Raw genomic sequence first — 13,869 nt, forward strand, 5'->3', positions numbered from 1 at the left:
CCCCCTATTTCCAGGTGGAACTGTACTCATACACACACACACACCCCTATTTCCAGGTGAAACTGTACTCATACACACACACACACCCCTATTTCCAGGTGGAACTGTACTCATATACACACACACCCACCCCTATTTCCAGGTGGAACTGTACTCATACACACACCCCTATTTCCATGTGGAACTGTACTCATACACCCCCCCCTATTTCCATGTGGAACTGTACACACACACACACACCCCTATTTCCAGGTGGAACTGTACTCTCTCACACACACACACACACACACACCCCTATTTCCAGGTGGAACTGTACTCATACACACACCCCTATTTCCATGTGGAACTGTATTCATACACACCCCTATTTCCAGGTGGAACTGTACTCACACACCCCTATTTCCAGGTGGAACTGTACTCATACAAACCCCTATTTCCAGGTGGAACTGTACTCACACAAACCCCTATTTCCAGGTGGAACTGTACTCACACACACACACCACTATTTCCAGGTGGAACTGTACACACACACACACACATCCCTATTTCCAGGTGGAACTGTACACACACACACCACTATTTCCAGGTGGAACTGTACACACACACACACACCACTATTTCCAGGTGGTACTGTACACACACACACACACACACCACTATTTCCAGGTGGAACTGTACACACACACACCACTATTTCCAGGTGGAACTGTACTCATACACACCCCTATTTCCAGGTGGAACTGTACTCACACACACACACCACTATTTCCAGGTGGAACTGTACACACACACACACACACCCCTATTTCCAGGTGGAACTGTACACACACACACACACCACTATTTCCAGGTGGTACTGTACACACACACACACACCACTATTTCCAGGTGGTACTGTACACACACACACACCACTATTTCCAGGTGGTACTGTACACACACACACCACTATTTCCAGGTGGAACTGTACTCATACACACCCCTATTTCCAGGTGGAACTGTACTCACACACACACACCACTATTTCCAGGTGGAACTGTACACACACACACACACACATCCCTATTTCCAGGTGGAACTGTACACACACACACACACCACTATTTCCAGGTGGTACTGTACACACACACACCACTATTTCCAGGTGGTACTGTACACACACACACACACACACCACTATTTCCAGGTGGAACTGTACACACACACACCACTATTTCCAGGTGAAACTGTACTCATACACACCACTATTTCCAGGTGAAACTGTCCTCATATACACACACACACACACACCCCTATTTCCATGTGGAACTGTACTCATACACCCCTATTTCCAGGTGGAACTGTACTCATACACACACACGCCACTATTGCAAGGTGGAACTGTACTCATACACAAACCACTATTTCAAGGTGGAACTGTACTCATACACACCACTATTTCCAGGTGGAACTGTACTCATACACACCACTATTTCCAGGTGGAACTGTACTCATACACACACCCCTATTTCCAGGTGGAACTGTCCTCATATACACACACACACCCACCCCTATTTCCAGGTGAAACTGTACTCATACACACCACTATTTCCAGGTGAAACTGTACTCATACACACACACACACCCCTATTTCCAGGTGGAACTGTCCTCATATACACACACACACACACCCACCCCTATTTCCAGGTGGAACTGTACTCATACACACACACCCCTATTTCCATGTGGAACTGTACTCATACACCCCTATTTCCAGGTGGAACTGTACTCATACACACACACGCCACTATTGCAAGGTGGAACTGTACTCATACACACCACTATTTCCAGGTGGAACTGTACTCATACACACCACTATTTCCAGGTGGAACTGTACTCATACACACACCCCTATTTCCAGGTGGAACTGTCCTCATATACACACACACACCCACCCCAATTTCCAGGTGGAACTGTACTCATACACACACACCCCTATTTCCATGTGGAACTGTACTCATACACACCACTATTTCCAGGTGGAACTGTACTCATACACACCACTATTTCCAGGTGGAACTGTACTCACACACACACACACACACACCTATTTCCATGTGGAACTGTACACACACACACACACACACACACACACAATTTCCATGTGGAACTGTACTCATACACACCCACCCCTATTTCCATGTGGAACTGTACTCATACACACACCTATTTCCATGTGGAACTGTACTCATATACACACACACACCTATTTCCAGGTGGAACTGTACTCATACACACACACACCTATTTCCAGGTGGAACTGTACTCATACACACACACCCCTATTTCCAGGTGGAACTGTACTCATACACACCACTATTTCCAGGTGGAACTGTACTCACACACACACCCCTATTTCCAGGTGGAACTGTACTCACACACACACCCCTATTTCCAGGTGGCACTGTACTCACACACACACACACACACACACACCTATTTCCATGTGGAACTGTACTCATACACACCCACCCCTATTTCCAGGTGGAACTGTACTCATACACACACCTATTTCCATGTGGAACTGTACTCATATACACACACACACCTATTTCCATGTGGAACTGTACTCATATACACACACACACCTATTTCCAGGTGGAACTGTACTCACACACACACACACACACACACACACACACCCCTATTTCCAGGTGGAACTGTACTCATACACACACACCCCTATTTCCAGGTGGAACTGTACTCATACACACACCCCTATTTCCAGGTGGAACTGTACTCACACACACACACCACTATTTCCAGGTGGAACTGTACTCACACACCTATTCCGGTGACTGACCACACACCACTATTTCCAGGTGGAACTGTACTCACACACACACACCACTATTTCCAGGTGGAACTGTACTCACACACACACACCACTATTTCCAGGTGGAACTGTACTCACACACACACACCACTATTTCCAGGTGGAACTGTACTCACACACACACACCACTATTTCCAGGTGGAACTGTACTCACACACACACCACTATTTCCAGGTGGAACTGTACACACACACACACCACTATTTCCAGGTGGAACTGTACACACACAAACCACTATTTCCAGGTGGAACTGTACACACACAAACCACTATTTCCAGGTGGAACTGTACACACACACACACACACACACACACACACCACTATTTCCAGGTGGAACTGTACTCACACACACACACACCACTATTTCCAGGTGGAACTGTACACACACACACCACACCACTATTTCCAGGTGGAACTGTACTCATACACACACACACACACACAACCCTATTTCCAGGTGGAACTGTACTCATACACACACACACCCCTATTTCCAGGTGGAACTGTCCTCATACACACACACACACACACAACCCTATTTCCAGGTGGAACTGTACTCATACACACCCACCCCTATTTCCAGGTGGAACTCTACTCATACACACCCCTATTTCCAGGTGGAACTGTACTCATACACACCACTATTTCCAGGTGGAACTGTACACACACACACCACTATTTCCAGGTGGAACTGTACACACACACACACCACTATTTCCAGGTGGAACTGTACTCATACACACACCCCTATTTCCATGTGGAACTGTACTCATAACCCCCCCTATCTCCATGTGGAACTGTACTCACACACACACACACACACACACCCCTATTTCCAGGTGAAACTGTACACACACACACCCCTATTTCCAGGTGAAACTGTACACACACACACACACCCCCCTATTTCCAGGTGGAACTGTACTCATACACACACACACACACCCCTATTTCCAGGTGAAACTGTACTCATACACACACACACACACCCCTATTTCCAGGTGGAACTGTCCTCATATACACACACACCCACCCCTATTTCCAGGTGGAACTGTACTCATACACACACCCCTATTTCCATGTGGAACTGTACTCATACACCCCCCCCTATTTCCATGTGGAACTGTAACACACACACACACCCCTATTTCCAGGTGGAACTGTACTCATCACACACACACATCATGAACTGTATTCACACACACCCCTATTTCCAGGTGGAACTGTACTCACACACCCCTATTTCCAGGTGGAACTGTACTCATACACACCCCTATTTCCAGGTGGAACTGTACTCATACAAACCCCTATTTCCAGGTGGAACTGTACTCATACAAACCCCTATTTCCAGGTGGAACTGTACTCACACAAACCCCTATTTCCAGGTGGAACTGTACTCACACACACACACACCACTATTTCCAGGTGGAACTGTACACACACACACACACACACACCCCTATTTCCAGGTGGAACTGTACACACACACCACTATTTCCAGGTGGAACTGTACACACACACACACACCACTATTTCCAGGTGGAACTGTACACACACACACCACTATTTCCAGGTGGAACTGTACACACACACACACACCACTATTTCCAGGTGGTACTGTACACACACACACACACACACCACTATTTCCAGGTGGAACTGTACACACACACACCACTATTTCCAGGTGAAACTGTACTCATACACACCACTATTTCCAGGTGGTACTGTACACACACACACACACCACTATTTCCAGGTGGAACTGTACACACACACACCACTATTTCCAGGTGGAACTGTACTCACACAAACCCCTATTTCCAGGTGGAACTGTACTCACACACACACACACACCACTATTTCCAGGTGGAACTGTACACACACACACACACACCCCTATTTCCAGGTGGAACTGTACACACACACACCACTATTTCCAGGTGGAACTGTACACACACACACACACCACTATTTCCAGGTGGTACTGTACACACACACACCACTATTTCCAGGTGGAACTGTACACACACACACACCACTATTTCCAGGTGAAACTGTACTCATACACACCACTATTTCCAGGTGAAACTGTACTCATACACACACACACACCCCTATTTCCAGGTGGAACTGTCCTCATATACACACACACACACACACACACCCCTATTTCCAGGTGGAACTGTACTCATACACACACACCCCTATTTCCATGTGGAACTGTACTCATACACCCCTATTTCCAGGTGGAACTGTACTCATACACACACACGCCACTATTGCAAGGTGGAACTGTACTCATACACACCACTATTTCCAGGTGGAACTGTACTCATACACACCACTATTTCCAGGTGGAACTGTACTCATACACACACCCCTATTTCCAGGTGGAACTGTCCTCATATACACACACACACCCACCCCTATTTCCAGGTGGAACTGTACTCATACACACACACCCCTATTTCCATGTGGAACTGTACTCATACACCCCTATTTCCAGGTGGAACTGTACTCATACACACACGCCACTATTGCAAGGTGGAACTGTACTCATACACACCACTATTTCCAGGTGGAACTGTACTCACACACACACACACCTATTTCCAGGTGGCACTGTACACACACACACACACAAAAACAATTTCCATGTGGAACTGTACTCATATACACACACACACACACACGAACACACACACACACACACACACCCCATTTCCAGGTGGAACTGTACTCATACACCCCTATTTCCAGGTGGAACTGTACTCATACACACACACTATTGCAAGGTGGAACTGTACTCATACACACCACTATTTCCAGGTGGAACTGTACTCACACACACACACACCTATTTCCATGTGGAACTGTACACACACACACACACACACACACACACACACAATTTCCATGTGGAACTGTACTCATATACACACACACACACCTATTTCCAGGTGGAACTGTACTCATAAAAAAACACACCCCTATTTCCAGGTGGAACTGTACTCATACACACACCCCTATTTCCAGGTGGAACTGTACTCATCACACACACCACTATTTCCAGGTGGAACTGTACTCATACACACACACCACTATTTCCAGGTGGAACTGTACTCATACACACACACCACTATTTCCAGGTGGAACTGTACTCACACACCACTATTTCCAGGTGGAACTGTACTCACACACACACCACTATTTCCAGGTGGAACTGTACACACACAAACCACTATTTCCAGGTGGAACTGTACACACACACACACACACACACACACACCACTATTTCCAGGTGGAACTGTACTCACACACACACACACCACTATTTCCAGGTGGAACTGTACACACAAACACACACCACACCACTATTTCCAGGTGGAACTGTACTCATACACACACACACACACAACCCTATTTCCAGGTGGAACTGTACTCATACACACACACACCCCTATTTCCAGGTGGAACTGTCCTCATACACACACACACACACCCACCCCTATTTCCAGGTGGAACTCTACTCATACACACCCCTATTTCCAGGTGGAACTCTACTCATACACACCCCTATTTCCAGGTGGAACTGTACTCATACACACCACTATTTCCAGGTGGAACTGTACTCATACACACCCCTATTTCCAGGTGGAACTGTACTCATACACACCCCTATTTCCAGGTGGAACTGTACTCACACACACACACCACTATTTCCAGGTGGAACTGTACACACACAAACCACTATTTCCAGGTGGAACTGTACTCACACAAACCACTATTTCCAGGTGGAACTGTACTCATACACACACACACCCCTATTTCCAGGTGGAACTGTACTCATACACACACACAACCCTATTTCCAGGTGGAACTGTACTCATACACACACACAACCCTATTTCCAGGTGGAACTGTACTCATACACACCCACCCCTATTTCCAGGTGGAACTCTACTCATACACACCCCTATTTCCAGGTGGAACTGTACTCATACACACCACTATTTCCAGGTGGAACTGTACTCATACACACCACTATTTCCATGTGGAACTGTACTCATACACACCCCTATTTCCATGTGGAACTGTACACACACACACCCCTATTTCCATGTGGAACTGTACACACACACACACACCCCTATTTCCAGGTGAAACTGTACTCTCACACACACACACACACACCACTATTTCCAGGTGGAACTGTACACACACACACACCACTATTTCCATGTGGAACTGTACTCACACACACACCCCTATTTCCAGGTGAAACTGTACTCATACACCCCTATTTCCAGGTGGAACTGTACTCACACACACACGCCACTATTGCAAGGTGGAACTGTACTCATACACACCACTATTTCCAGGTGGAACTGTACTCATACACACACCCCTATTTCCATGTGGAACTGTACTCATACACACACCCCTATTTCCATGTGGAACTGTACTCATACACACCCCTATTTCCATGTGGAACTGTACACACACACACACACACACACACCACTATTTCCAGGTGGAACTGTACTCACACACACACACACACCACTATTTCCAGGTGGAACTGTACTCACACACACACCACTATTTCCAGGTGGAACTGTACTCATACACACACCCCTATTTCCAGGTGGAACTGTCCTCATATACACACACACACACACACACACACCCCTATTTCCAGGTGGAACTGTACTCATACACACACCCCTATTTCCAGGTGGAACTGTCCTCATATACACACACACACACACACCCACCCCTATTTCCAGGTGGAACTGTACTCATACACCCCTATTTCCAGGTGGAACTGTACTCATACACACACCCACTATTTCCAGGTGGAACTGTACTCATACACCCCCCCCTATTTCCAGGTGGAACTGTACTCATACACACACCACTATTTCCATGTGGAACTGTACACACACCCCCCTATTTCCAGGTGGAACTGTACTCATACACACACACCCCCCTATTTCCAGGTGGAACTGTACTCATACACACCACTATTTCCAGGTGGAACTGTACTCATACACACCCCTATTTCCAGGTGGAACTGTACTCATACACACCCCTATTTCCAGGTGGAACTGTACTCATACACACCCCTATTTCCATGTGGAACTGTACTCATACACACACCCCTATTTCCATGTGGAACTGTACTCATACACACACCCCTATTTCCATGTGGAACTGTACAAACACACCCCTATTTCCAGGTGGAACTGTACTCATACACACACACACCCCTATTTCCAGGTGGAACTGTACTCATACACACCACTATTTCCAGGTGGAACTGTACTCATACACACCCCTATTTCCAGGTGGAACTGTACTCATACACACCCCTATTTCCAGGTGGAACTGTACTCATACACACCCCTATTTCCATGTGGAACTGTACTCACACACACCCCTATTTCCATGTGGAACTGTACTCACACACACACCCCTATTTCCAGGTGAAACTGTACTCTACACACACACACACACACACACACACACCACTATTTCCAGGTGGAACTGTACACACACACACACACCACTATTTCCAGGTGGAACTGTACTCACACACACCACTATTTCCAGGTGGAACTGTACTCATACACACACCCCTATTTCCATGTGGAACTGTACTCACACACACACCCCTATTTCCAGGTGAAACTGTACTCATACACACACACACACCCCTATTTCCAGGTGGAACTGTACTCATAACCACACACACACCCACCCCTATTTCCAGGTGGAACTGTACTCATACAACCCCCTATTTCCATGTGGAACTGTACTCATACACACAACCCTATTTCCAGGTGGAACTGTACTCATACACACACACGCCACTATTGCAAGGTGGAACTGTACTCATACACACCCCTATTTCCAGGTGGAACTGTACTCATATACATACACACACACACCTATTTCCAGGTGGAACTGTACTCATACACACACACCCCTATTTCCATGTGGAACTGTACTCATATACACCTATTTCCAGGTGGAACTGTACACACACACACACACACACACCTATTTCCAGGTGGAACTGTACTCATACACACACACCCCTATTTCCAGGTGGAACTGTACTCATACACACCACTATTTCCAGGTGGAACTATACTCATACACACACACACACACACACCTATTTCCATGTGGAACTGTACTCATACACACACACACCCCTATTTCCAGGTGGAACTGTACTCACACACACACACACAAACACACTATTTCCATGTGGAACTGTATTCATACACACCCCTATTTCCAGGTGGAACTGTACTCATACACACACCCCTATTTCCAGGTGGAACTGTACTCATACACACACCCCTATTTCCATGTGGAACTGTACTCATACACACACCCCTATTTCCAGGTGGAACTGTACTCAAACACACACACACACACACCACTATTTCCAGGTGGAACTGTACACACACACACCCCTATTTCCAGGTGGAACTGTACTCATACAAACCCCTATTTCCAGGTGGAACTGTACTCACACACACACACACCCCTATTTCCAGGTGGAACTGTAACACACACCACTATTTCCAGGTGGAACTGTACTCAATACACACACACACACCCACCCCTATTTCCAGGTGGAACTGTACTCATACACACACACCCCTATTTCCAGGTGGAACTGTACTCATACACACCCCTATTTCCAGGTGGAACTGTACTCATACACACACCCCTATTTCCATGTGGAACTGTACTCATACACACACACACACACACACACACACCTATTTCCATGTGGAACTGTACTCATACACACACACACCCCTATTTCCAGGTGGAACTGTACTCATACACACACACACACACACACACCCCTATTTCCATGTGGCACTGTACTCACACACACACACACAAACACACTATTTCCATGTGGAACTGTATTCATACACACCCCTATTTCCAGGTGGAACTGTACTCACACACCCCTATTTCCAGGTGGAACTGTACTCATACAAACCCCTATTTCCAGGTGGAACTGTACTCACACACACACACACCACTATTTCCAGGTGGAACTGTACACACACACACACACCACTATTTCCAGGTGGAACTGTCCTCATATACACACACACACACCCACCCCTATTTCCAGGTGGAACTGTACTCATACACACACACCCCTATTTCCAGGTGGAACTGTACTCATACACACCCCTATTTCCAGGTGGAACTGTACTCATACACACCCCTATTTCCAGGTGGAACTGTACTCATACACACCCCTATTTCCAGGTGGAACTGTACTCATACACACACCCCTATTTCCATGTGGAACTGTACTCATACACACACCCCTATTTCCATGTGGAACTGTACTCATACACACACCCCTATTTCCATGTGGAACTGTACTCATACACACACCCCTATTTCCATGTGGAACTGTACTCACACACACACACACACACACACACACACACACCACTATTTCCAGGTGGAACTGTACACACACACACCACTATTTCCAGGTGGAACTGTACACACACACACACACCACTATTTCCAGGTGGAACTGTACTCATACACACACACACACACACACACACACACACCCCTATTTCCAGGTGGAACTGTACTCACACACACCCCTATTTCCAGGTGGAACTGTACTCACACACACCCCCCTATTTCCAGGTGGAACTGTACTCACACACACACACCCCCCTATTTCCAGGTGGAACTGTACTCACACACACCCCCCTATTTCCAGGTGGAACTGTACTCATACACACACCCCCCCCTATTTCCAGGTGGAACTGTACTCATACACACACCCCCCTATTTCCAGGTGGAACTGTACTCATACACACACCCCCCTATTTCCAGGTGGAACTGTACTCATACACACACCCCCCTATTTCCAGGTGAAACTGTACTCATACATACCACTATTTCCAGGTGGAACTGTACTCATACATACCACTATTTCCAGGTGGAACTGTACTCATACATACCACTATTTCCAGGTGGAACTGTACTCATACATACCACTATTTCCAGGTGGAACTGTACTCATACATACCACTGTTTCCAGGTGGAACTGTACTCATACATACCACCATTTCCAGGTGGAACTGTACTCATACATACCACTATTTCCAGGTGGAACTGTACTCATACATACCACTATTTCCAGGTGGAACTGTACTCATACATACCACTATGTCAGGCAGATTCTGCAGGGTGGTCTTGAGCTGGTCAGCAGGGGAGAGGGTATCAGGGAGGAACATGGCTCTGGAGAGGAGGAGCAGTGAGGTGGGGATGTGCTGGTTCAGGTGGAGCTCTAACCACTGGAGAAGAGGAACACACACCAGGTTATAACCCCTAACCCATAACCCCTAACCCATAACCCCTACCCTACCACTGGAGAAGAGGAACACACCAGGTTATAACCCCATAATCCCTACCCTAACCCAAACCCCTAACCCCAACCCTAACCATAAACCCCAACCCCTATCCCCTAACCCCTAACCCCTATCCCCTAACCCTACCACTGGAGAAGAGGAACACACACCAGGTTATAACCCCATAATCCCTACCCTAACCCCTACCCCTACCCTAACCCCTAACCCCACCACTGGAGAAGAGGAACACACCAGGTTATAACCCCATAATCCCTACCCTAACCCAAACCCCTAACCCCAACCCCTACCCTGACCACTGGAGAAGAGGAACACACCAGGTTCTAACCCCCTACCCTACCCTAACCCCTATCCTAACCCCTAGAGAAGAGGAACACACACCAGGTTATAACCCCTACCCTAACCCCTAATCCCCATCCTAACCCCAACCCTACCACTGGAGAAGAGGAACACACCAGGTTAGCATCTAATCACAGTGAAAAACTCTTATGTTTAAACAGTGTTTAGTAGGTTTAATATAGGCTCACTGTCTCAGCCTCTCCTCCATCAGGACACTGATATGTTAATATATAATAATATACAGGTGGTTTATTACCTGCTGATCTATCAGCCTCTCCTCCATCAGGACACTGATATGTTAATATATAATAATATATAGGTGGTTTATTACCTGCTGATCTATCAGCCTCTCCTCCATCAGGACACTGATATGTTAATATATAATAATATATAGGTGGTTTATTACCTGCTGATCTATCAGCCTCTCCTCCATCAGGACACTGATATGTTAATATATAATAATATATAGGTGGTTTATTACCTGCTGATCTATCAGCCTCTCCTCCATCAGGACACTGATATGTTAATATATAATAATATATAGGTGGTTTATTACCTGCTGATCTCTCAGCCTCTCCTCCATCAGGACACTGATATGTTAATATATATAATAATATATAGGTGGTTTATTACCTGCTGGAGCTGTTCTCTCAGCCTCTCCTCTGTGACTCCCAGAGCTCTCATCCCTCGGACTCGACAGGCTGCCTGGAGCTCATTCACACTCAGAGTGTCCACCCCCTCTTCCGCTATCAACTGTACAGACAGAACAGTAATCAGTAGTATTGATTCAACACGGATGACAGATTATTTATGTTCTTCATTCAGCCTCCATCACCAAACTAGCTGAGTGATTAGGGTTAAAAGGTCAGGGAGTCTAACGTCTGACCTTGTCACCACAGACGGCTCATATTTCACCTTTATTTAACTAGGCAAGTCAGTTAAGAACAAACTCTTATTTCACAATGACGGCCTACCCCGGCCAACAAACTAACCCGGACGACTCTGGGCCAATTGTGCGTCGCCCTATGGGACTCCCAATCACAGCCAGTTGTGATACGGCCTGGAATCGAGCCAGGGTCTGTAGTGACGCCTCTAGCACTGAGATGCAGTGCCTTAGACCGCTGCGCCACTCTGGAGCCCAAGGTCGTAGCTCGAGGTCAGAGATTACGGATGGCTCGTAGCTTCACGATCACACAGACACACTTATTTTTTGACTTGCCTAGTTAAATAAAGGTTCAATAAAATATTATCCATTGGAAGGCTTAGGGGTTAAAGGTCAGGGGTTACAGACCTTGTCGTCAGCACGGATGGCTCGTAGCTTCATGATGAGTTGAAAGCGAAGGAAGTTGTTGGTTCCTATAGACTGGAGCTCCAACAGACGACAGAGAGCAACCAGCTGAGGACGAGTCAGGTTGTCCAGAGTCAACTCATCCTCAAACAGCTTAGAGAACCTGATGATCTGCTCATTACTGGGACGCTCCCCTGAGTCACGGATCTATAGGGGGAGAGACCGAGACACAGGGGGACGGAGCAGAGATGGTTAGGGAGAAATTGGGGGACAGAGACCGAGACGGGGGGAACGGACAGAGACCGAGACGGGGGGAAACAGAGACGGGGGGGTGAGACAGAGACCGAGACGGGGGGGCAGAACGGACAGAGACCGAGACGGGGGGTGGGGACAGAGACCGAGACAGGGGGGGGCAGAAGGGACAGAGACAGGGGGGGGCAGAAGGGACAGAGACCGAGACAGGGGGGGGCAGAAGGGACAGAGACCGAGACAGGGGGGGCAGAAGGGACAGAGACCGAGACAGGGGGGGGCAGAAGGGACAGAGACCGAGACAGGGGGGGGCAGAAGGGACAGAGACCGAGACAGGGGGGGGCAGAAGGGACAGAGACCGAGACAGGGGGGCAGAAGGGACAGAGACCGAGACAGGGGGGGGCAGAAGGGACAGAGACCGAGACGGGGGGGGCAGAAGGGACAGAGACCGAGACAGGGGGGGCAGAAGGGACAGAGACCGAGACAGGGGGGGGCAGAAGGGACAGAGACCGAGACAGGGGGGGGCAGAAGGGACAGAGACCGAGACGGGGGGCGGGGACAGAGACCGAGACGGGGGGCGGGGACAGAGACCGAGACGGTGGGGGGCAGAACGGACAGAGACCGAGACGGGGGGGACAGAGACAGAGACCGAGACGGGGGGCGGGGACAGA

At 47.7% G+C, this 13,869-nt stretch overlaps 1 protein-coding gene across 3 annotated transcripts in view; it reads right to left on the reverse strand.

Annotated features, from left to right (window-relative positions):
• Positions 1-13,869, reverse strand: part of letm1 (leucine zipper-EF-hand containing transmembrane protein 1) — a 46,523-nt gene that overhangs the window by 16,328 nt on the left and 16,326 nt on the right. For all 3 annotated transcript variants that reach the window (XM_045723820.1, XM_045723819.1, XM_045723821.1), the window contains exons 6-8: positions 12,953-13,156; positions 12,295-12,414; positions 11,119-11,250 (exon numbers count right to left, since the gene is read on the reverse strand). In XM_045723820.1, the coding sequence (XP_045579776.1) occupies positions 11,119-11,250; positions 12,295-12,414; positions 12,953-13,156 (456 nt within the window). The remainder of the gene's footprint in view (positions 1-11,118; positions 11,251-12,294; positions 12,415-12,952; positions 13,157-13,869) is intronic.

This window comes from Salmo salar, chromosome ssa09 (genome assembly GCF_905237065.1).
Source record: "Salmo salar chromosome ssa09, Ssal_v3.1, whole genome shotgun sequence".
Lineage (NCBI taxonomy): Eukaryota > Metazoa > Chordata > Actinopteri > Salmoniformes > Salmonidae > Salmo > Salmo salar.